A 26,164-nucleotide genomic window follows, 5' to 3' on the forward strand; every position below is an offset into this window, starting at 1 on the left:
CAGGAGTTGCTTTTCTACAGCCAGACTTTATTAGACTCATCTGTTTAAAGCATAGGTTTCAAGTAAAAGTCCTAGTAGGGCTCACCAAAACTCTGCATGTCTACATTTGTGATGGCATGACCAACAAAGCTTTTGTTATGGCAACTAGTTACCATTTGCTGTACTTTTCTAAATATTTCAGTGAGAGATAACACCACTATAACATTTATTAGAAAACCTTTTACACAACTTCACCAGGGTTTCTAAATGTGATTGGAAGTACAATATATTTGAATGTAAAAACTTCAGTTTGAAGATTGCAGTAAGCCTTTACCACTTCTGTGTTGGGATGTTTATTTGACCAAATTAAAATCATCTTAAGTAAAAATAATACTACAGACAGGACTGTACAGTAGCTTAGTTGGTAGCACTGTCCTGGTCTGCAATATTAGCTTCTTTCTGCATGAAGTTTGCATGTTCTCCCATTCCATGTGTAGGCTTTGTCCCAAAGATACAAAAACATAGCTGTGTGATTACTCTGAATTTTTCTTAGATTTAAATTTGTGCATGAATGTTGTTTTTCCTCTGTGTCTCTCTGTTCCCTTGTGATGGAATAGCAACCAATCCAGAGTGTACAAAGTCTATTGTCCAATGACCCCTGGAGAATGGCACTATTACCCCCGCAATCCTGCAAGGACAAGCGGGTAAAGTCAATGGATGGATGTTGGTTGAAATATCAGGCACCTCTAACGATGGAAGCTTAAAAAAACTCCCAGCATCAACTTTTACAAACATATTTTTAAAAAGAATGCTAAACTTGCAGAAACTGTGAGGTTTGTTTTATTGGTATAGTATTTGTGTTTCTCGATGGGTACATTTTGCTTGGTTACACACAAAGCATCTACATTTAGCAAACTGTTATTGTCTCTCTAGTTGCAATGTTTGGACACACAGTCGCATGTAGTTACAGACTGGACAGTGTGGTGGCTGCGTGTGCCATTGGCGCACAAGACGGGCACGCTGAGAGGCTCTGTCTTCACGGCTGCACAACACACACACTCCTGCTCTACGGCAGCACTCTGCAGGGAGTACATAGATTTGCTGCGACATTTGCCCTGAAAGACAGACAGACAGATAAACAGGATTGACTCATGCATAAGCACCACAGACCAGACTGAACAGGTGGAAGGGCAAAAGAAAAAAAAATTTAACTTTAAAGGCCAAACCAAGGGCAGAATGTTAAATCTGTCTACGCTGTCTCACCTCACAGTAGTGCAGCTCAATCTGTTGCTCTGATTGGCAGTCATCCACTTTGACATAGTTGAGTGTTCCCGCTGTCCTGCGGCACTCTGGCTCATTACCTGTGTGCATGCATTTGTTTTGTTTTTTTAAATCTGATCATTTAAATTTTCTCATAATAATCCAATCTTGAAAAAGAATCACTTACAAGTCTCACAGCAGGTTTTACCAATTTGGCTGACTTTGCCCTGTCAAAGACAACACACATGTAAAACATCTGAATATAACTTAGTGTTGAGAAAGGAAAAGTAATTGCTTAATAAAAGGTCAGGGAGCTGTACCCCTTGATCTAGGCAGGCTTGGCGGTTAAAAGGAGGGCAGGTGGTCTGTTTGGTCTCCAGGACAAGATCTCCTCTGCTGTTCACACCACAAGCATACAAGTAACAGCCATCCTCATGGGTTGAATTGACCTGATAAGTTTATCACAGATGCATATAAGATCAGGCGTTTTGATTCATGTCCTTTCCTATAAACAGTTCATGTGCTTGTTACCTACACCCTTAAGGATGTTTTATTTCTTTAAAGTTATGTGAAGAATGGGAAGAAAGGTGGCTTGCAGGAGAAGCCATGGTGGCATGAAACAAATATTTGCCCCCCTACATATTCCTTTGTTTTTAGCTTTTTTTTTGTCAGAATTAAATATTTCAGATCATCTAAACAAATTTTATTATCAGACTGTAAATCAAACAGAAAATAGCAGTCGCTATAGGACGATTTTTTTTACATTGAGGGTAAAAGTTGTTTAAACCCTAATTATGTATGTAATAAGTTATTTGTCACTCATGCTAGAGGAATTTTGGCCAACTCTTCTATGCAGTATTGTCTTATTTTACCCAAACTGAAGTGGTTGTTTTGGGGGGGTTTTTTCGCTTGAACAGCGGACTTGAGTCTGGGTCACTCCAAAATCTTTATGTTGTTTGCTTGCTGATGTGCTTTGGATCATTGCGATGTCCTGAGCCTTAACACAAGCCTGTTACAGGACAGGACATTCTCTTTCAGAATTTTTTCATGACTTCACCAATAATGCAAGTAGTCTCTGTCCTGAAGAAGCAAGTCATCCCCATTTTCACACGTAGATTCAGATTTGGAAGTTTGGCTGTTTTTGCTGCTGTTTTAAACTTTAACCCCTGTGATGCACTGGAATGAGACAGTCTGTTTTCTGTCCCATTCTAGTGCATTATCACAGGAAGAAGACCAGGACGTCTCCACATCTGACTTATGATGGAGCAAAGACAAAGCTTAACTGTTTTTCCTGTTTGTTTGTTTTTTTACCGACAATAAAATAATTTCTATTGTAAATGTAAAACTTAACAGATAAGAAGGCTGTAGAACATTAACATTAAGAAGGCTGTAGTAGGTTGATGAACTACTTTTAGTTGCAATGTGATTTTAATAGAAGTTGTACAACTGACACAGACAGTAGTTAATGACAAGGAGCTGAACTTTAGAAGTCAGTAAACATAAATTAAATAAAGAGCACAATTCTGCAGGGCAGAGGAAATGTGCACAACAAATTGTGAAGCTGAGATATCGAGCTCTGGGTATAAAAATTTAGGAAATCATAATGGACACACGACTACAGCACTGTAATAAATTTTAAGCCCTTTAACTTATAAACAAAAGTCCAAAAGCTGCCTTAAAAATATGAGTGAATTCAACTTTCAGACATGAGTTAAATCCATGCTGACAAGCATAAAATAGTCAGGAGAGCAGTTTTCAACTATAACTTTGGAAAACACATAAAGCAATGTTTTGAGTAAACAACTCATTATAGCAAATTGAGCTGGAGAGATTAAGTAGGTGCATTTAACCTATGGGGACTGTCAGTTTTACTGTGAATTATCTCTCTTTCATTCTCCTCTTTGACTTGTTTTTCCAGGTGCTAGTGACAAAGTGGTGGGGAAAAACATCCAAATTCAAAATGTGTTAAAGAAAAAGGTTTTAACAAACAAAACTTTATCTAAACATTCTTTTGTTTATTATATACTATGTAGTACATGTATCGACGCCATCTTCTCCATATAATACCCACTTGCAGACTGGTAGGTTTTCCATCTGGCTTCTGTATGAAGCAGGCAGTGGCAACACAGCGCCCACAGCAACTGTCTCCCTCCTTCTGCATTGCGTATCCCTTGCAAAAAAAATAAATTGTTAGCTGTTATTTTAATGACATAAAAGAACGTTAAGGGCAGCCTCTGTTTAATGATGAGCAGAGAGGAAATGTAGTCAGAACCTAAGAGCACCTCTTATGAAAGCGATGGACATTTGAGTTTATTAATAAGTTATGTAGAGGACGGGAAACAGTGATGGTCAAAATGGAAAATGATGACATAAGGAGTTACCCTGGGGCAGGATGGACAGCTGGCTTGCTTGCATGACAGTTTGTATTTCTTCACTGCTCCGTTCTCCACTGTGCACTCACAGTGTGTGCACATATCCACCATCACTCTTTCGCCTGCCTTCATAAATATACATACAGTATTTAAAACCAGAGTACAGAAAGCGCTGTCCACATTTTATTGCTGTGGATGACTTACCCCTATCACAGTGTGATTGAGAACACAAGCATCCATTCGTGCTGGTGAGAGAAGAGCAGAAAAGCATATTTTTTTTCAGTTCTCTGAATGTTATGTCAACTCTGTCAATTTATAAGGAGTCTAAGTTACCTAGCTTGATCTGTAAAAGCTATTTAAGAGGTCAAATCAGGATAACTGGCTTTAAGAATGCAGCAATGTAATGGAGACATCTGCAGGACACCGTGTGCAACTGCAATTTAACCAGGCAAGTTTCAGTAAGTTAAATATTTTAAGAAGATATTTAAGACCATTTACGTTTTTAACATACATGAATTAAAAATAACTTAAATTAACTTAGTGACTTGAAAATTACAACCAAATATATATCTTAAGCAAGATGACGAAAAACAGCTAATTTGATGTGCAATTTAGTGTTCTTTTACACCGAAGGTACATAAATTTAATGAGCATAACCTTAATTTTCAAACCCAGTATTAATATACTAAAATCCCTGCTTTCCAGTTAAACCTTATTAAATAAAACATGCTACAATGCCGTTTCACAATCATATAAATAAAAAGATTTTTCTTTACTGACAAACATAGGCTGTATGTACGCTGTTCCATTACATCTGGTTTAAAACTGATAGTAATTCAGAAAAAGAGCATTACACCATTAATCAAACGAGTGCTAGTAGTGTGATGATCTTATTGTTTCATGACTTAGACACTTGCCATATATTATGGAGGCATGAATTCTGCTTTCTATTAGAAAATCTTAAAGAGAATGTCGGGCTATCAGTTGGGACTTTAAGCTCAAGCAAAACTAAGAGACAATGATCACACCAGCAAGTATACCTCTGGATAAAAAAAAAAAAGTTGTGTTGTTGTTAAAGTCTGAATTCAAATCCTGCTAAGTTTCTGTGAAATTACTTTTAACAGGCCACTAAAGATCTAACACCCTTCAATGTGGCTGAATTTAAAAATAATATTTCAAAGTAGAGTTCCAATTCTTATTATAAGATAAGTAGTATTTCAAAAGAGCAGAATAAATCTTATGGTTTTTGAACAATAACATATTTGTTGTTAATCTGTTGCCAAGAGTTGAGTACGTTTTGTGGTAACCACGTCCTATGACGTAAACATCTGAATTGTACTTTTGCAAAATTTACAAACTGTTACAAAATTTCTTGTGTCTAAGCAGATAACCAGCATTTCAAAAGAGCTTATGTTTTATAAACAATAATATTACTTGTTTCTTAATTTGGTGTTAAGAAACAAGCATTTTATTCTGGTAACGAACTTCCACGAAGTATAAACCAAATATTTAGTTTAGTGTTGAATGTCTGTTTTATAATACATTAACCAACTATGACAAAAACAAAAAATCACTTTTCTGAAAAATTCACTAACAGCACAATTCTTGTTATAAGATATGTAGTATTTCAAAAGAGTAGATGAAATCTTATGGTTTGTGAACAATAACAATATTTGTTGTTAATCTGTTGCTAAGAGATTAGCACGTTTCCTGGTAACCAAGTGCCACGAAGTAAACATCTGATTTTTACTTTTTCTAAATTTACAAACTATACATTTCTTGTGTCTAAGCAGATAAGCAGCATTTCAAAAGAGCTTATGTTTTATAAACAATAATGAATTTGGTGGTAAGACATGTAAAAGTAAAAATCAGAAGGCAGTGCATTAACATTAGCACAAACATTAACAGTTCACTCACTGCGCACATTAGCTTTAGCTTTCTCCCTAAAATAAGCTTTTTAGCTATTTTATTTATTTATTAGCCACGTTTAGCACACTGAATGGATGAAGTCAATGTAAGACAATATGCTAGTTAGTTATACCTCACATGCCACTGGCACCATTTAGGCTAACATTAGCATTTTGGCTATTCTTAGCTTACACACTAATTTTAACATACTGAATGGAGTAAGTCCATGTTACTCAACATGCTTGTGACTCTCCACATGTTATTGAGTACATTGTGTCTTACTTTAGCATTGATGCTGATGTTTAGCATCAGAACGCTGGGTTCCAACCGACGGGCATACTTTGGCAGGCCCAGTTTAAATGTCTTAAGAAATTTTCTAGTTTTTAAATGTCATTCAATTTTAAGACCTTTTTAGCCTCAAACCCTGTTTACATCAGCTACACAAGTCATTCATGTACAATTTCATAGATGATCAAAGTTCTAACTTATGTTTTCTGCCAATGTTGGCGTGTATGTGTGCGTGTGTATGGGTGTGTTTACCACAGTGGCAGCGGGGGCAGCAGTCCTGAGTGTCACAGCGAAGCTCACTTCCCAGCGGACAGCTTGTAGTTTCCATACTGCCACAGCTGACATTTGTTGTAGAGATAAATACCTCGTCTTTCACTTTCCTACACTCATTTTCGACACATTTATCATGTGCAGACAGCCACTTCTCACCCACCTACATTCAGAGAAAGTGAAGCAAACCAATCAAAATATTCTGCGTTATTTTGGGGAACACCACTGATTCTTTTAGGTAGAAAGACAAAAAAGCACAGTTTTATAAAGTATTTAAGCAACCTACATACCCTTCTGAGCTTTCCTCCAATGACTGTGTCCCCTCGCATTGCTCCCTCAGTCTCTATGCAGCTGGCTGGTGTACAGTCTCCACAGCAACTCCCTTTTCTCTCAGTGTATGTAGATCCCTGAAATTTGTTAAACATTTTTAGAAAACATTCAATAACTGTGCATATTTTTCACATTTAGTGCTGCCTGACCACAGGACAGTTCCGATTGCAGACAGGTGGGCTGCACTGGGCGACATGGAGCGATGTGTCTCTGTCCTGCAGCTCTGTGCATCGACACTTCTCGCATCCTTCCTCCCACTCACTGCCCACTGGATGAACCACTCCACCGACTACACACACCTGGAGACACACATTGGCCACACAGTAAATGAATTCTCCAGTGTGTCCAGGAGTGCCACATTCACAGAACTCACCTTGTCAGGTTGGCAGAGGATTTCTGTGCAAGCGCAGTCATTGGTAAAGGACGATGTGACAAACCCAGTGGGGCAGGAGTGGGTGGAGTTCTGGCAGTTACATGTACATTCAAAGGAGTCACAGCACTTTGTCTTTTTTGTGGACAGCTGGCGGTGGGCTGGACAGTCAGGGGGGTCTTGTTGGGAACACTCTTCCTTTTTGCACACTAGATCAGAGAAAGAGAAATGTGGCATAACAAAAAAATCACACCTAGAGCGTCATCTGTTTAATGCTTGCATGCATTGTAAAAGAGACCATCAGCCTACCGCACTCATGAATAGGCTGGCATTCGCCGGGGTTTTTCAGAACCACTGTTTGACCGTCCTCACAGCGAGGGACATCAGGCAGATCACAGTTCACCAGATCACACACTGAGGTCACAAGGTGAGACTGAGGTCAGCAGTTAATATATTAGTATAAACCATATTATTTATGGGATATTTCATAATTAATTCATCATTAAATATTAGTAATTCTAGAAAGGTCTTAACTATTCATACACTTCACAGAAAAGTTTTATATTTTTGGGATTCCATTACTGTTTTCAAAAGTGTATCTGCACTACTTCTCTTACTTTGAAAAGCTACTGTAAGATCCCATGTTGAAATAAAAACATTAACATATTTTTATATACATGAATATCCATACATACCGCACTCGTACTCAGGGCAGCACTTGGATTCTTTCTTCTCCTGCAGGATCTCACAAGGTCCGCACACTGGAGCTAAACACACACCCATGCTAATTTAAAAGGCTGACAAAAGTTTAGCTGATGAAGCAAGTGGGAGTAAAAGTAAATAAGAACCTTTGACATCATTGCATGGTCTGGCAGTGCAGTTGATATGTTGCTGGTCCAAACACATGCAAATCAAACATGGGTTGTCATCTGGCACCCAACTCTGCATATGCTGTTTAAACAGAGGGAAAACATGTTTCCTTTCCATTTAGAAATAAACAGCAGAGGGCAGTAGGATCACACATTTGGGATGTGAGCTTTTCTGTAACACTACCTTATATTCCACTGGTGCACAAATATTATGAAAAGATGCAACTACAGTATTATGGGTGAATATTGTGGTTACTATATCAATTGCAATCAAACAAATGTTTGTTGATTGTCATCTTCAGAACTTTTCAATGGCGTCTTTTCAATCCACCAGCACATTCCTTCAAGTTTTGGACAAGAAAGGCATCTATTTTCATCCAACTGGGCAATTATGCTTTTCCCTATCTTAGTTTGAGCTTTCCTTTACAACTACAATATTGCACACATTAAAACAGGGATTCCAATGATTACTAAACATTTTGTCCAGTTTTACCATAATATCTTAACGATCTCTGATTCTTCTTGGGCTTTCAGTCCTTCATGTCTCACCGCATATGTGTGTCCTTGATGATCCACACACTGTCTGCAGGATTCCGGAGAGACGCATTTTCCGTGATGCAAAACCGTTCCTCCAGTGCAGAAGCAGCCCTCTGTAGGTGTCGCCATACATGATGACTCGTTGTGCTGGGTAGTCGACCAGTCACCTGGCAATGCCTGTATACTGCCACAGTCCTCCACACATCCTGTCCAACATGCATCATACTCCATAGCGTTTGGACAATGCAGTGCTGCACAACAGAACAGAAGAAGGAGTTAGGATCCACCTCCAAGAGTTAAGATGTTTGTAGTAAACTAAGGGTTATGCACAGTGACTTACGGCAAAGATGAGGGCTCCTCCAATCCACACACACACCACTTTGTTTACAGAGGCGTGCATAGGCTGATATTATCTCACACACATCTGACTCATCACACGCCTGCTCTTCACACTTGATGAGGAAAACCTGGACAGCAATATAGGCGTGGCATTTTTCAAACACCTCAGAACGTAAGGCTTGACATCCCATCGCCACTCCAGACACGCACACCGCCTTCCGTTTGGGCAAACACACACCACCATCTCCGGCCAAAGTCCAGTCCGAGATGAAGGCCGGCTGGTCGGTGGTTGTGCTGCCATTACGGAAAGACAGGACATTAACCTTCGCCTCCCCACATGCACCTGTGAGAAAGGTATAGACAACACAGCTCAAAAGTAACACGGCCAAAACCAAAAGGGACAGGAAGACACACTTTTCGCTTCCGATAGTTTGCATAAAGCTGTGAGCAAATGGCTCGCCGGTTCTGTTACCGCAGAGTCCAGCAGTGTGCCCACTGGTTTCCGAACTGAGCAAGGTGATGGTAAATTCATTGCTTTGAGGGGTAAAAGTCAAAACGTAGCCTTGATCTGATTTCAGCTGCAGCATCACTCCTCCGTAGCGCACCACCTCCAGACCAGAATGTCGCCAAGGCAAGGCAAGCTCTTCTCGACCAATCATGGCCTGTTTGTGGAGAGAGCAAATAAGAGCTTTTGCAGGAAGTGCAAACATTTTGATAAACTACAAAAACTGATTATTTTCTTGAAGTCAGAATCAATAACACAGATTGATTCTGTTATTAATGCATAGTTTTGAAAGCCATGCATCATTTTCCATTTTCTACATAATTATACATTCCTTTGTCTATGCAACACGTAAACCCAAATAAAATAGTTTCTGTTTTAACTTGAAAAAAATTGAGAAAAAGAGTTGTTCTAACTATTTCAAACACATACTGTACAGATTACCGTAATGTCATCCTTCAGCAGCAGTGTGTATGGTCCATGGGTCACCTCCATGGATTTCATGCAGATCTGGCTGTATTTTGCTGAGTCTTGACAAGGTCCGGTGTGAAGTTTGACCTCTGAGCCTTCGCTGTTGCCTTTACTGACCGTTAGAAGTGTATAGGAGCACAATCCCTCTCCTTCCAACCTGAGAGCCAGGCCATCGAACCTCACTACATGGTTTGTGGAGCTGCCCATACATATGCCTATATACACACACAAGGGAAAAGGGGAAGGAGGAGTCAAATATATGGTCCAATTTGGCCTGGGATGCTTGCCCTTTTTATTAACAGTTAGCAGGTGGGAAATGATGTGCTTGTTATACAGAGAGGCAAAATATCAAAGTGCAAGTTCTTTATTACACATACAAGGACATTCCCAGCGGCAGCCACAGGCCTCCTCTACTCTGACAGGGGGCATGTTGTTTCTGCATGCTGGCGGCTCCAGTCTGTCACAACTGATTTTGTGATTCTGAACCGTCACCGCTCCACTGGGGTGGCACAAGACAGAATGGCAGCCATCGTCAAGCAGCCACGATTCACCAGGCTGCAACAAACAGACGACTGATTACAAAACGATTACAAGTAATTGTAAATTGGCTTTGAAAACGATCCAGCCATATTACAAACCTTCCTCTCATTTCCGTTATCATCAACACACAGTCCTGGTGGACCAGCTAAAAATAACCAAGCACATTTTTATTACTGCCTTTAGTTATTACTATAATCTAAAATGCAGACTTATTTTCTACAAAAAAGAGAAAACTGTTCATGCTTAGTGGGCACCTCTGCAGATTCTCTCCGTGTAGCTTTTGTCCAGAGTTAAAAATATTCTTAACTGGTCCATGTTGTTTAGATGCAGAGTATTATCTTGGTTGCCGTGGTGACCGAGAACACTAAGGTCATTGCTGTCATAGTTTGGCCCAACTCCAATGGGGAACACTGACACACCTGGAAAGTAACTACAAGCAGTGAGACTCTGTCATGTCAGGAAGATTTTAACTGTTTTAATAGTAGCCAGGTTACCTGCTGCAAATGCCTCATTAGCTGCCTCTTTAATATCATCAGTTGATTTTTCTGTCATCACCATCACGACTACCTTCGGGACACCTACTCTCCCACCGCTGACAGATGAGATGGATGCCTGCACAGCGAATTTTACAGCTGACCCTGCAAATGGAAGGAACAGTTAGTGTACATCCAGCTTGACCTGTTTCCAGTTACCTCCAAAACCCTCAGATGTCAAACAATGGTTCCATGAGGAAACCAATGTCCTCATGACAGCACAGAGATTAATGTTAATTACCTAATGCTGGAGCTCCAGCAGTCCTGGTTGGGATGCCTTCCACCCGCTTCAGAAGGTCTGACTTGCTTTGATGACTGTTCCACATGAACTCAGCTGTGTTTATGTCTCCATACTGAATTAAGCTCACCTGAGTGCCACCTGGCCCTGCGCATGGAAAAAAACAGTGAGACATTTACATAATTACCCTTTTTTTGTTTAAACTCATTACAGTTTGTTCCGAAGTACTACAATAGTTGGACTACATTCAATCATGACAAATAAATTGAGGAAAATAACTCAAAACAAGGATTTAGACTCACAAATTTGAAAACAATAAATAAAAGGAACAAAATAACAGCCTAGTATTCCATGTGTGTTTATTGCAATTGTAGATGTTTTTCTTGTAAAGTGTAATATTATTTACCCAGACTATGTCAATTATAATTTAAGAACTGGGTATGTATAATTTGAAAGAAAATCATATCACATGCTAGATCTTTAAATTTGATTGAGGTTCTAAAAAGACATGGTAGGAATGTTAGGTTGAGTAATTGTACATCTATTAATGTTTGGCATCCTGGAAATACATAGCCCTTCATAAATTTTCAACTACTGAAAATAGTTTTGAAAATAATTTCCTTTCACAATTTGTTCAATAAAACCTAGTTATTCAAAATTACAGATATACAGTAAAGTTTATTTATTTTTTGTTTCTAGAGATTATTTAACCTGTGCATTTTAAGTAATCAGATGTTTTAAAATGTTTCTAAAGAGGACAAACTTTGATAACAGACTGTTATGATAACAGTTATCTCTGCATGTACTGAAGGAATGCGTCACACCCACCTATATCAGAATTACTAATAAAAGTCTTGACAAAGGTCTTCATGTCCTCAAACTGCTCTCCGGCCTTTAACAGGAACATAACATCAAGAGGCTTCTTGCATGGCACTGTGTGATGATACATTGTTATATTAATGTGGCTGATAGACCTCTACTGGAAAGATACTTGAAAATTAGCCAGTTTATGATACTACCTGTGAGTGGCAGAGTGGAGTGAGTTGGGATGATGAGGGGTGGCAACGTAGGAGAGAGGGGCCTGACTGTGGTCTGTGTGATGTTGACCACACGATGGACTAGAGACGTCAAACGGCTGTAGTCCTCAACCATCATCGGACGCTGAGGGTGGCTGAATTGCACCAAATCTGTTTCATGCACCTTTGGTCCAACACCGATGGGATACACACGTGTTTGAGTGCTAGTAGTTGGTGGGCGTGTCACTGTATCAGTGGGGGGATTTTCAGTTACAAGAAAGACGAGTTGAGGTGGGGCAGGAACATGAGGAGGATGAATTGTAGCCATTTCCTGAAGAGTCATGGTGACAGCTGCTCCGGTGTTTGTCTTGCTTCCTCCTCTCCAACGAATCTGCCGCAGTCGTTGCAGCAGGTGCTCTCTCTGCTGCCTCAGCTCCCAGCGGCTGATTTCCACAGTGACTGTTATAGAATACTGGATCACTGTGATGCTGATAAACTCTTCCTTTTCTGTCAACTGAGAGATGACTTCCTCCAGAAATATTAGAGACTTATTGAAGTTGGCCTCACCAACAGTATCAGAACCTTCTATGATGAATGTCACATCTGTGGCTGGAGGGTGGTATGGTGGTATTGTGGCTGCAGGAGACAGGCCAGAGGGTGCAGTAGATGCTAGAGTGCTGGGTACATGTTGTGCAGGTGTTGTTTTCACATAAGACACAGGGGAAGTGGTGGGAGAGGCCCGACGGGCTTTACTTGGTGTAGGTTTTGGCATCTCTGGCTCCATCCCCAAGGTGCAAAGGTAATCTGTTAACTCCAATAGACGATCAGACAGTTCACCTGTGCTGCTTAGGACATAGGCCCTGTTGTCTGGGTTGGCCTTGGTGATGTCATTAATCTGACCCATGTTGACACCAGGACCAAGCGCCACTGTCAAGGTGGTGATGGCTTTCTTACGGAGCATCTTCACGATGGCACGGACGGGACGAGGGTTACCACTAGCGGTCAGGATAATTGCTACACGGCCAGCATTGTCACGCTTGTTCTTGTCATAGATGTTAATGGCAAGATACTTGACAGCTTCGTCCAAGAACGCTGCATCTCCCCCTGTGTAATGAAGCTCACGCACAGTCTTCTTAAACAGCCACTTCTGAACCTATAGGTTTCAAAAAGCATAAGAAACAAGCATGAGGCAACCAAGTCTGAATGTTTTATATGTCATTCTATTGAAAAGTGTCTTCATATAAAGTTGGGGCATCTCTTGAGGATGTGGTTCCTCTAATGCATTTTGAGAGATTGTGGTTATACTTGTTGCTTGTGCTGCTTTGTCTATCACATGTTTTTCTTCTAAAAAAAAAACTTTTCAGATGGTTTTATACAGCCTTCTGTGAACAGCCAGCTTCTTTGGTTATAACCGTTGGTACATCGCTTGACTGTGCAGGGACAGCACAGGCTTCCATAACCATCAAGCCAAAACCATCAAAATGGATAGAAATAGACACTTATGAGTAAAATCTATGAGCTTTATGTTTTGAATTGAACTACTGAACTAAATAAAACCTTTCTTTAATATTTTAATTTGAGAAGATTCATCCATATTAGTTGGAAACATAACTTTTAGCATATTAGCAATTTAAATTGATTTTAACACTACCTTCATTTGTTGGCTTTCCGATTTTGGGTTTTTAACATGTTAATGTGATAATAGTTAGTTATGCCAGTAGGTGTAAAAATGTAGCTATTTTGCTTTTGTTTTATTCTGTTATACTGATTCTTAACAACACATTGATTGGTCTGCTTTGACTTCAGTTACTTCAGAAGTCTTTAACTTTAGTTTCAGCTTCTGCAAGTCAGTGTCTTTTTGTACTTCAAGATTTTTGCTCTATCAGTATTTTTACTGTTTTGCACTTTTCAAATTATTCTGCTTCCTTTCATTCCATCAGCAACTTCTATCTTACAAATTTGCTAATAACACTAGCATAAAAACATAAAAAATGTTTGAGTTATAATTTGATGTAATATAACACTGCCTTTTTATTATTCCTAAAGCCATCAGTGATTCATTTGTGTAAGGTGGTCAATACATGGTCAATATTTGCTACTGTACCTGCAGGTCATATGTTTTAACTCCAGAGTGGTAAAGCAGCACTGTGGCTCTAGTGTGAGCTGAGCCCATACGGAAACGTTCAACCACTCCGACTATGAATTCCTTGGTGGCCTGAAATTCATCTTCAGTCAGTGCTTCTGATCCATCCAGTAAGAAAGCCAGATCCATTGCACGGTCACACATGCCCTCAGGCATCAAGGTGGTGAAAGGCATCGTGGTAAAAGTGCCGTAACTCGGTGTTGGTGTGGGAGTGGACAACATGTTGAGGGAGGTGCAGTCTTCACAGCTGAGAGTGTTGTTCTCACAGTGGCTTTTATAGGAAAAATTAGATTGACTTTAAATTAACCACACTTTGGTTCCATTTTATAAAACTATTTGTTATTCTGTACATTACCATATTTTGCAGTGTGTTGGGTCGTCATGATTCAGGATGACCTTGTTCCCATGGGATATCCTCTGACCCTCGTGGATACAAACCTGACACTGAGAGGGATCTACGCATCGCATTGCCACCTCATCAAGAATTTGACCTAAACAGATTAAGTTTAGACTGACACTAAATCACACTATCAATATCGTTGTATGTTTGATTGTAAAATAGTTGTATTTTGTGTCTTGGCACCTGGTGGGCAGTAAGCATGGCAGCCTTCCACACACATCAGTGAACAGTGGAGGGGATCAGGATGCTGGCAGGTAATTGGACAGGCAAGTCCGCAGGTGTTATACCTCCACTGGCACAACTCCTCCCTTGCACCTGCGAGCTTAGGGTTCAGCTCTTCACAGCTCATAGCTAGGATTTAGTGAAACAACTTTAGTTAAACAACTTCATTTTAGTGACTTAGTCAAAAAGATAAGATTCTAAATTTGATGTTCTAGTCTAAAGATAGTCAAAACAAACTTCGATATCTATGTTTTGCAGATTGATTGAAATCAGCAACAAAAAAATAAATAAAAATGCCTAAAAAGCAATAATACAAATGGAATTAGATTGACAAAGATGACACAAATAAAAAGTAGTAGAAATAAAAAAAATAAAAATCATGTCAAAAAGATTATATTCAGCTTATCCAATCTCTTGTCAGCTTCTATAATAAACCTCTATTTTTAAAAAATAAAAAATGAGGACATGTATTATCAGTTTGATGTGATCACTCACGGCAAAGTTCATTGGATCTCCACATGACAGACACTCCCTTCTCTGAACAAGCCTGAGCGTAAGCAGCAATGGCGTCACAGAAACATGCACAATCCCCCACAGACGAGCATGAGCATGCTGCCTCAACACACATCTCTACATAAGCCTCTGCATCCACCTGGAGACAACAGAATGAACATTAGAGGAAGGAAGTGTTGATGAGCAACTTTGGAGCTATTACTTTTACATACCTGGCTGTTGCATTCTTTGAAGAGCGGACCAGTAATCACACGACACGATTGCTCCACTGTAATCAACTTTACAATGTTATCACTGCAAGGAGCTGGCATCTGAATATCCAAAAGGAGACATACATCAGCAGCATGTATTACTTTGCTTATTAATTGTATTCATTGACTGGTAGAAGGGAATACTTGAAGTTTTGCAATGTAACAGCAAGTATCTTGGGAAGTTTAGTATGTTAATTTTCTTTCAACCAGAAAGCATACTCCTTTAGGTTAATTTAGATGGATTGTAAACCATTGAGTTATTAACATACAGACTGTACATGTGCAGAAATAGTGTAAAACCCCTCAAAATTACCTCAGTTACATCAGCACAGCTGGGAATGACTTTCCAGGAATTGCCAAAGTGTGAGGCATCCACCTCCATCTGGTTGTTACTGCTCATCAAATCATTGTTGACATTTCCATCAAAATTCCCACACAGACCACAGACCCGGCCCTTCACATGACAAAGTAATCATGACAAAGAAAATTGTATTAATTAAACAGATGTGAGTAAATCAGTTCAAACTGGAGTTAGACTAACGCAGTAGTACCCTGTAGGAAGCTGAGATGTGAACAAGGAGGCGAGTTCCTCTGTCCCAGCTAAGGGAGATATGTTTCCCCAACATGACGGTATAAAATTGACCAGATCTGATAATCTCCAGTTGGGAACTTTGCAGCACAGGCGTCTTCATCGTCACCTGGATGGATGCATATAGGACATACAGAGGTCATGTCTGAAGTACCTTGGTTGGGATATTTGCAAAGGGGCTGAAGAAAATTGAAGTAATAGGAATGTATTTAATGTTATGAGTAAATATATTGAAAAGTAACCAAAAAGTTTTATATAATGAGGTAGATATGAATGTAGTGGGTTTTGCACATTATAAGGTTTGTGTTTTTTGCATGTGCAATGCCTTGCCAAAGTGCTCATACCTGTAGAACAAAAAAATACTCATTTTTCTATCATTAAAAACACACAATCACTTGTATTTCACTGGGAATGCTTTGTAGTAGAACAACTTAAAGTGACACTAAACTGTGTAGTGAAAATAAAACGGTATATATGGTACGAGCCACAACCTAGCTTTAATCTTATATGCAAAATGGAATATGTGGCCAAAACGTAGCATTGCACATCACCTTGAATGCACCATCTACCTGTGAAACATGGTGGCAGTATCATACTGTGGTTTGGTTTTCTAAGTGACTCCAAACAGACACCCAGAGACACTGTGAGGTGGTTTAGTTAGAAGTGTCAAACTCTAGTTCAGTGTTCCTCAACTTTTAGATGTATTCCTGTTCCAACACACCTGAGTCAAGTGGGTGTATTACTTCCTGAGCATGCAGATAAGTTCTATAGTCTTGCCAATGGTCAAGAGACACATTGGCCCTTTATGCAAATGAATGCAACATTTTTCTGATTTTTATTTGTAAAACGAAAACCAAGCTCTACTTTATATTGGTCAATCACTTTAAATTTATATATAATGTGACTAATTGTGAAAAGTTGTGCGAGTTCTAAATACTTCTGCAAAACAATGCATGAGATTCTTGACAAAAATAAACTTGTTTGCTTCAAAATTTAAGGAAGTTATAAATGAAAAAAATGATTATATGTAATTATAATAATAACCTTTATTTAGCCAGGTTTCTCCCATTGAGTTCAAAAGATTGCTTTTACAAGAGAGACTTGGCCAAGACAGGCAGCATACAGAGAGAGGGAAAGAAAAGACACAATTTGGCTTTTTTCCAGGTCAATGTTAATACCACCCTAAATAATTCTATATATAAGTAGAATTAACAGTTTGGACTGCTTGTGTATTACCTCTCCATCCTGCATTACAATCAAGCCGCCATGGTAGAAGATAGTGACAGCTTTTGCACAACGATGCCCGACAATTCCACATGCCTCATTCTCCACCAGCACTCTGAAGGAGCCTTCCTCTGCGTGACACATATCCTTTTCACATAGGATAGGTGGAGAAAACATACTAATCAATACAAATTTACTAAGAACCAGCTTACACAGCAATCTGGAGTGGGACTCTGCAGATCTGTTTGCTTTATACCTGAACCAGGACATATTGGCATAGGCCAGGAAAGGAGTACTTAAGGCCATCAAATGTGATGTAATGCCCCTCCCCCACGGTGCGGCACACACCATCACACAGCTTCTGTGTGCAGCGCCACTTCCTGTTCTCACACACACTGGAAAATATAGGAGAAACATGTCAGGCAAACTGCTTAAGGTTTCCTTGTTATTTGCCAATTGCCATTTTACCAGGTGTTGCAGTCAACGGTGATACTCCGTCCTGCAGAGTACGGCCTGTTGTTATGGTAACAGGGACACTGCTCTGGTTGGATGCAGTCTCTGCGATGGCGTACCTGAAATCAATCCATCAGTCAATCTCTTTGCTCTTTTTAAGTGTTTAACGAACAAAAAGCAAACACACCACTTACTGTGCCGGGTGGACAAAGGCAGCCGGGGATGCAGGCAAGACTCACACATGGTAGGTCCAAATTCTGGCAGGTTCTGGCACACTCCAGCCCCCTTTCACCTGAACTACACTCTGAATGAACAAGGGGAGGAGGGCACTGGGCTGACCGTCGCTCTGCAAACAAAAGTTCATTATCTACACCAAATAATTCTCAATTTTTGTTGTATCATGAGAAAAAATAAAAGAGTGACTCCCAAAAACATGTTGACTAATAAAGAAGTGCATGACTATAACTAGCAAAAACAGAAGGAATATAAGATAGTACCTCTTGATGGCACTGTGTCATCATCATAGAATAGGTCAGAAAGAAATGATGTCATCTCTGTGGAGCTGCACCGCATGGCCCCATTCTCACAGTAGCTGCAGGGTCAAATATAAACACCAATTATGATAATGCAATAGAATCATGCATCTTCTCAGACCATTTTCTGCAACTGCAGATGGAGTCACATACCAAATGCTGTTGTGATCGGCATAGACGTCACTGGGCTGATACAGCTGTCCATCGTGTAGGCAGGGGCACATGTCCGCAGTCACACACTCACCAGAAGGGCTCAGGTATTTCCCAGCTGGACAGAAACAGCCCTCCTCACACACTCTCTCTCCCTCACAGCCAGGCTCAACACCCGAGAGAGAGCGACATGTTCGCTCACATGTACTTCCACAGGCCTCATACACCTGACCTCCATGACACTCCATCTCTGAGAACATCAGATCAAAGGGAAATTTATTATAAATTCTTGGTTAGTTTACATTTTTTCCTATCTCCATTTTAACACAGGAATTTAAACAGTGAAAGTACCATTAAAAGCGTGTTGATTTTTATGTAAAAGTTGTTCAAAAATTCACTGTATACGCTGACTATTACTGTGTTACAATGTCCTAATCTCGCATGGATGGATGCACATGTGCTGATGGATGAAAATTTTTAAATAATTTTTAAAATCAGCCAAACTCCATAGAATTTGTAATAGCTGAGTTACTCAGTTGGACGTCTTTTGATCATAGACTGTAAGACGGTTTAAGCTTGTGGTAGCTTCCTTTGACCAACTTCCTGTCAACATAAACAAACACAGTTCTTGGTGACAAAAGAGATGAATTTTGTGAATAAATAATGTATTTCAGATGTACATTCAGCTGTTAGACTCCATGAAAATGTGGTTGAAGAACCTATTAGGACTTATAAGTTAGACTATTTGACTGCAAATAATATTTGTTTTAAGAAAAAGGATTTTGCATCTGCAAAAAGACAAGTCAGCTTCAAACACAGAGACATCAAAATGTATTTTGTGGTTGTGTGACGTCTGAGAATTAAACAACAGAGCTATTTGACAGTGTCAAAAACATTGTTCTTTCAGTTTCAAAAGGATCCAAATCAAGCATTAAATCAAATGTTTGTCTTAGAGACAACTTTGAATAATTGGAAAGTGAGTTCAAAATGAAAGTTACCACAGAGTGAATGGGATCTCCAGTTGAGCAGCACTCCTTTTGCAGAGCAGGCGGCTGCATAAGCAGACAGAACCGAGCAGAGGCACTGCTCGCCGTCTCCACAAGCGCACACGTCATACCGACAAAACCGCTGGAATGGAGCAGGATTCACCAGAAAATGGCACGAGCTGAACACATCTGACATGATCACTGCACACGCCTCTTCTGCATAACGCACTGGAAGGGCCAGATGAACATATGTTGATATTTGTTATTTTTAATACAACGGGATTCAATGGATGCGCAGATGATACCTCTTTTGGGATTTGTTGCACATGGATCAGTGTCATGCTTGTGAGTGGATTCACAATCGCCATTGATCCTCCAGGCCTGCCCAAAAGCCTGGGGACTTGCTTCAATCAGCCCAGAACCAGACAAGAAGTCATCACCATGGTTTCCATTGTAGTTCCCACACAGACCACATGTCTGCCCTGTCCATCGTGGCCCCAGCTGGGAAAGGTTTACAGGATTCAGTACTGTTGGCTGTTTGAAACTTTACTACAGCATTATCACTGAAAACATCTATAATCCAACCTTCAGAAGAGCACGACCCCGACCATCCCAGTCCAATCGAAGGTCATCACCAAACCTCACTCGAACAGAAGACTGAGCCGATCTGGCAATATGCAGATGGCCTGTAAGATTGCATACATAACCAAGTGTAAATGTGAATTCAAAATAAATGTAGGCCTACAGTTTTGAACTAATGTTACTCCCAAAGCTTGTCCCAGAATGGAAAAAAATTCCCATGTATCTGAAGCATGTTGATTGGCTATAACACAGAATACATATACCTTCTAATAATTACATAAAAATGCAAATGTGTGACAAATCAGAATAAAAAGCAAAAAATACATGGGGAAACATATATGCTGAAAAAGAGTGCAATTTGCTTTTACACTGAGCATGAGTGATATATGACAAAAAGTCAATAAAAAATAGGTTGTCTGATTATGATCTGACCTGTAAAATCAAGCTTAAGTAGTGGCACCTGTCTGACAAAATGAGGTAGGCTAAAATATCTCAAGAAACCACACATATAATGTCTTGATAAAAACCCCCCAAAAAAACAGATGAGAAATAAAGCCACCATCTAACACACTAGAAAAAGTTACAAAGCCATCCCAGAGGCTCTGGGACTCAAGTGAACCACAGTGAGAACCATTGTATAGAAAGGAAATGTTTGTGGGCCTTCTGGGGGCTGGCCGATCAAAATTATTCCAGAAATACATTAATGACTCATCCACAAAGACCTTAGTTAAAGTCAACATTTCTGATTCAATTGTAAGAAAGACATTAGATGTAAAATGGCACCAACAAAAGCACATAGAGTGGCCAAGTGGGCTACTGGGTCACTCTAAGTAATTACTTTCTCACGTAGGAGCAGGTTAGGTTTGGAGCCTTTCCTTTATTAAACAAAAAAACACTGATTTAAACAGCATTTTGTATTTACTCAGAGAATCTTTGTTTGATTTTAGTTATTTTTGATGATGATGATGATTATGATGATCTGAAACATTTAAGTTTGACAGAAAAGAATAATCAAAAGAAATTTGTAATTGGGCAAATGTTTCACCACACAACAATACAGTATAATTTGATTGATTGTAAAATGCAGTTTTTCACCCATATACCAAAAATACACACCATAATTCATTGGGGTCTGGATGTCCATACTGTTGACAGACACAACTCCTCCATGCTTCAGCTTCACTGTCATGTTCTCCAGAGAGGGCAGACTGAGTGTCACTGAACGTGTGCACACAGCATCCTGATCATCTGCACACTGGGACATAAAGCAACCAAAAAATGCTTCAAACTATTCAAACCTGTTTTTGTCAGGCGAACGTTGCATTACAGCTAAAAATATCAAATAGAAAGCGTAAAATCAAGAATTACCTGCACATTCTCAATGATGACAGAAAACCCGTTATTTGTGCAATCCTTTGCCAGGAGATACTGACAGTGACCAGTAAAGGTGAAAAATTTGTTGTCAAAAGACTTGAAGTGAGACTGCCCAACAACTAAACACTCACCTACACAAAAAAAGAAGATTCAACACCTGAAATTGGCTCCACAGAATGTTAACAACATGCCTGAATGTGGTGCTGGACACGTGTCTCACCGGGGCAGCCTTCATTGGTACATTCCCAGGACCCGTGGCGGCACACACTAGAGTGACAGATAAAATATTTGAGGCGTAGCTCATTTGGATGCTTTACTTTTTATGCACATACAAATCTGTGCATGGCTACTGCTTCTCACCATGTATTACAGTCCTGAGAAATGGTAGATCCTGGGGGGAAATGTCTCCCCATGTGTGTGCAGGAACATTGAGATACCTCCACACAGCGATTCCCATCCAAAACCTTTCCAGCTGAAACATATGCACATGCCATGTTACTGCTGGCAACACTACAGCTAAGGGAAGAGTTATATTTAGTCAGTGAGAGCTTACTGGGGCATGTACAGCCATCCACACATTCCTCCTTGCAGACCTCCTGTATGTTGAGACTGTGGCAGGTTGTAGAACAGGGTTTGGCGCATTCACTGTACTGCATGCCAATTGGACACTTGGGAACTGCAAAAACACATGGCATGTTTTACTTTACAAACTTTTTTATTGCTTTTTTTCAGATTTAACAAACTTACAGCACTGGCTCTCTTCCACCCAGCCGTGCAGGAGTATCCCATGAGCATGGCATGTGCGAGCGTATTCCAGTAAGAAAGGACAGGAGCAGTCTTCTGGATTTTTCTGGTCACAGTAGCAGGCCTCTGCCTGACACAGGGACAGGAACGCATCGGGAGAGACCAGGTGGGAGCAGTGGAGAAACACACTAGAGGTCTGCAGCACGCTGCAGCTGGACAATACCTGCACAAATAGACATGTAAATGATCAACTCTTCCTGTTTGAATGGAAAAACTACACATACCTCTTATGCTATAGGCTTCATGCAATTAAGGCTTTCATTTACCAATTTATTTGTTACATCAGTTACTAACAAAATCTTGTCTTTTTTATCTTTGGCAGAAATTGTACATTCTCTGTAAGGCACTGGAGTGACAGCCAAAAACACAAACATAAGATGTGCTACATACTGTTGGGATATCGCAACATTTAATTTTTGAGTGAAATTATTCTAATGAAATGATTGACTTGAGTGAAATGATCTACTTCACAAATCTGATGTTAGATAATGACATTGTACTGAACACTTAGTCCATTATCGTCATTCATTTAAACTCCATTTAAAACACCATCAGTCATTTTCTCCAAAATGGCTTATAATGCTTTGTTAGTAATGACGATGATTTGTCAGTCGGGATCTGACAAGTAAAAGTCAGATCATGTCTTCTGAAGTGATGTACACTTTCTGAATTTTGCAATAGAGGAAGGAATTTAGAAAGGGAAAGACATAATCATGTGGAGAAGTTCAGATATTGTTAGACCTTTCTGTTGTCTTTCCACTTTCCTCTTAACATCAAGATTTAAAATCAGATATACTTTAATATTCTTAGAACTGCTCATGTTAGTGTTAATTGTCTGTTACCGCTGCAGTTCCCTTTGTACTGTTACAGGATTGAGTGGGATCTGAGACGCGTCGACAAGCCTGGTCAGCTCCCTTCACAGCCCAGGAGTTTGCAAAATCATAACTGTCCTCTGTCAGAAATCCTGAAAGCACACAAACATGAACAATGACACACATAAGAGATGACAGATTCTCCTTAATCTCATCCTACCACAAATGTCTTTGCTTGCTTTAATCCTGTTATCTTTTCCTGTACTCAATGGCTACTCTTCCTGTTGCTGAGTTCTGGTGATTCAAATCATTTCCTAAATTCCAGGAATATTGAACTCTCTCTTGTTCAGCTCCAAAACTCCCTGACATACAGGTGACTTTCAATTAAATAGAATATTAACAAAAATGTGCTTATTCCACTGGTACATTAAAAAAAGAGACTCATATAATGAATAGATTTGTTATACATATTGACATATTTCATGTATTTATTTTTGTTAATTTTGCTGATTTTGTTTGCAGCTCATGAAAACCCAAATTCCACTTCTCCTAATTTCAAACTATTGCATAAAACAAAATTTATACCATCCATCCATTTTCTTACAAACTTGGGGTCAGGAGGGGTGCTAGTGCCTATCTCCAGCGAATGTTTCGGGCAAGAGGCGGGGTACACCCTGGACAGGTCGCCAGTCCATCGCAGACAAAATTTATATCACTATTCTAATTTACTGATATGCACCTACAAAGTATTTCTCTCGATGCACCTACCCTCCTGAGCAGTGTATTCATCAGATGGGATTGCATTAAAGTTGCCACAGAGGCCACAGGTGCGATTGGAGTGGAGTTTAGTCATAGTCACAGCGATGTTGGCCGCATTATCAATGGTGACAGCGAAGCCAAACTCTTCGCTCCAGAGTTTATAAAACCCAAGCTCTGAGCCCACAAACACAGCATGAGATGCATAGGGAAGAGACAGTCTGTGAAAAGGAAAATTAATTTCTGTCACTATCAATGATTTGATGATTTTTTTTGTGTGTTTTATCTTTATTATTTTTTCACCTTTTTCCTCCTTGTGAAAGCTGTCCATCTACAGATAGGTGCAACTCGAAGACATCCCCCAGAAACAATGTTATTCCTGTTCTTTTGCCATTTTGAAAATCACCTATAGCGATTCAAAGCATATGTTTACATGAGTGATACAGCTACATCTGCATAAAAAGAATGACATTGGAATTTAAAGCTAATAATGAGGGTTTCTAAATAAAAACACATTTTTTTACCATACATTCTGTAGCAAGTAATGTTTAATATAACACTATCAATTAAACAACAGAAAATGAATGTTAGATTTTAGTGGAAGGGCATTAAACTTAATTGTTAACTTAAATTAATTTTCTTCATGTTACTCACCCAGCAGAGTGAAGGAGTGATGGTTGCAGTCCCCAGCCAGAAGGTAACTGCAATCTCCTGGAAACTCATATATAACCCCATCAAAAGTGTAAATATGATGTCGTCCGAAAAGACTGCATCTCCCAGTTATGCTTGCCACACAAGCTGGACACAACAATATCCAATGAGTATGAAAATAGCAATGTGCAACATTAAATGCGGGCAATTTTATGGAAAGTGAGAGTGAACAGAAATGTAAAACTTGATAGATATACACCTGTAAGCTGCAGGAAAACAAAAATTCCTTGCAGATGCCTCTTCATGTGCAACTGAATTAAAAACATAAAAGTAACCATCACAGTTAATTACATTATTGACATTCCTTAATTATTAACAAATTTGCAGGTTTGGTTAACAAGCTCTTCCTCAATTCTCAAACTAGTCCTACCTCCATTGCTCCAGACGCCAGAAAGGGAAAACAAAATTCAGAACAAGGGGGAAAAAAAAAACACATTCAGACGTTACATGATCAAGAGATATTGTGATGGTCAAGAACTGCTTTGGTGGGAACATAAAGATTTGCAGCTACTGCAGGAGATTTGTTTTATAACACAGACTGTACCCCCGCCCAGCTCTTGAAGGGTTTCCCTGAAGGCCACCCCCCTCACCAGGTTATGTCAAGAAGGAATATCATTCTGTCTGCAATGTGGTGCCTGCAGACTGACACCATCAAACACAACTCAGCAAGACAATGCCAGGATATGCCTACTGATCGCCGGGCTGAGTGATTAGTCCACACATAACGTATCTGTACCAGCGCCAACCCAAACAACTATAGTGGAAAACACTCTCACCAGAGATATCTCACGCAATAACACTGTGTCTGCGGTGTCCCAAGCATGGACACTTTATTGAATTGTACCAAAATCTCACACACACACACACACACACACACACACACACACACACTGAGAACAAGTGTTGATAAAAGCTCTCAGGTCAAATGGTTGGTGATTGTGTGGAATTTAGATAAAGAAGGGGAAACTGAATATTAATTTCTGCCAAAATGTCTCAAATGTAAATAAATCCATTGTTTGATCCATGATTGCTAAACCATCTGCTTTATATGACAATTCATCTATAAGTTCCCCCTTTATGATTTTTGTGTTGAATATATGATTTAATTACATTTTTAGAGCATAAACGTAGACTTGAATTTTGTTTAATACTAATAAAATTGCACAATCAACTGTCTGATTAACATCGTTTTAATCTATCTCTGCTAACTTGTTATGTTTCCTTTGCCAATGATGCTTCCTTCCTACAGAGGTTTTGTTGTTTTGAAGGACCTTATAAAAAAAACTTGACTTTGTTACATTTGGTTTAATTTAGTGACTCACTTATGAGTCACTAAAGTGAGTCTAAATGCTCCTGCTGTCTGAGCATTTACATAGGAAGTAAATGCTCAGTAAGTAAATAAGTAAATGAGATTTACTTGCTTGATTTGAATAAGTAAATCTTGACTGATTATAAAACAACAAAAAAATCTTTATAGTCACCATACATAACTAACATTGCCTACAATGCTAGTTATTGTGTGCAACAGTTGCATACAATAAATGCAACTGGTGATTTTTTAAATCACACACTTCATGTATTTAGTTTGCCAGAGTATTTAAGAATTTTCATTTAGTAACCCAAGACTTCCTGTTTCCTTCCTGTCTCGATTGGTTGGTCGACACTGAGGCGGATGTCAACCAACCAAGCAATGCGAAAGAAAGAATAAAATGCACAAAATGGTAATATTCATAAACCAAAAAATTATAACATTAAATTAATTTAATGTTAATGTTAACCTCAGTAGCATTCCTTCCAATCCCTACAGTCAGATTGATAGCTGTAAAGTTTAAACTGTAA

At 39.4% G+C, this 26,164-nt stretch overlaps 1 protein-coding gene across 1 annotated transcript; it reads right to left on the reverse strand.

Annotated features, from left to right (window-relative positions):
• Positions 1 to 791: 791 nt before the first annotated feature.
• Positions 792 to 24,822, reverse strand: vwf (von Willebrand factor). The gene is made up of 53 exons (XM_028003479.1): positions 24,696 to 24,822; positions 24,525 to 24,576; positions 24,269 to 24,412; positions 23,918 to 24,020; positions 23,627 to 23,835; positions 22,889 to 23,010; positions 21,990 to 22,209; positions 21,796 to 21,918; positions 21,603 to 21,714; positions 21,463 to 21,509; positions 21,237 to 21,373; positions 20,985 to 21,123; positions 19,872 to 19,972; positions 19,592 to 19,787; positions 19,299 to 19,514; positions 18,304 to 18,550; positions 18,115 to 18,209; positions 17,812 to 17,963; positions 17,633 to 17,736; positions 17,421 to 17,559; positions 17,177 to 17,311; positions 15,903 to 16,049; positions 15,665 to 15,805; positions 15,313 to 15,411; positions 15,083 to 15,239; positions 14,549 to 14,716; positions 14,321 to 14,456; positions 13,927 to 14,236; positions 11,826 to 12,975; positions 11,635 to 11,739; positions 10,810 to 10,953; positions 10,530 to 10,673; positions 10,290 to 10,454; positions 10,134 to 10,180; positions 9,873 to 10,050; positions 9,469 to 9,710; positions 8,995 to 9,184; positions 8,524 to 8,865; positions 8,196 to 8,434; positions 7,626 to 7,728; positions 7,473 to 7,544; positions 7,087 to 7,191; positions 6,781 to 6,986; positions 6,557 to 6,706; positions 6,368 to 6,484; positions 6,060 to 6,240; positions 3,816 to 3,856; positions 3,621 to 3,737; positions 3,311 to 3,409; positions 1,560 to 1,688; positions 1,427 to 1,466; positions 1,243 to 1,340; positions 792 to 1,094 (listed from the first exon to the last, which is right to left on the reverse strand). Exons 1-53 carry the CDS (start codon positions 24,759 to 24,761, stop codon positions 909 to 911), a joined length of 8,607 nt encoding a protein of 2,868 aa, XP_027859280.1. The 5' UTR covers positions 24,762 to 24,822; the 3' UTR covers positions 792 to 908.
• Positions 24,823 to 26,164: the final 1,342 nt, after the last annotated feature.

Source organism: Xiphophorus couchianus, chromosome 2 (genome assembly GCF_001444195.1).
Source record: "Xiphophorus couchianus chromosome 2, X_couchianus-1.0, whole genome shotgun sequence".
NCBI classification, from domain to species: domain Eukaryota; kingdom Metazoa; phylum Chordata; class Actinopteri; order Cyprinodontiformes; family Poeciliidae; genus Xiphophorus; species Xiphophorus couchianus.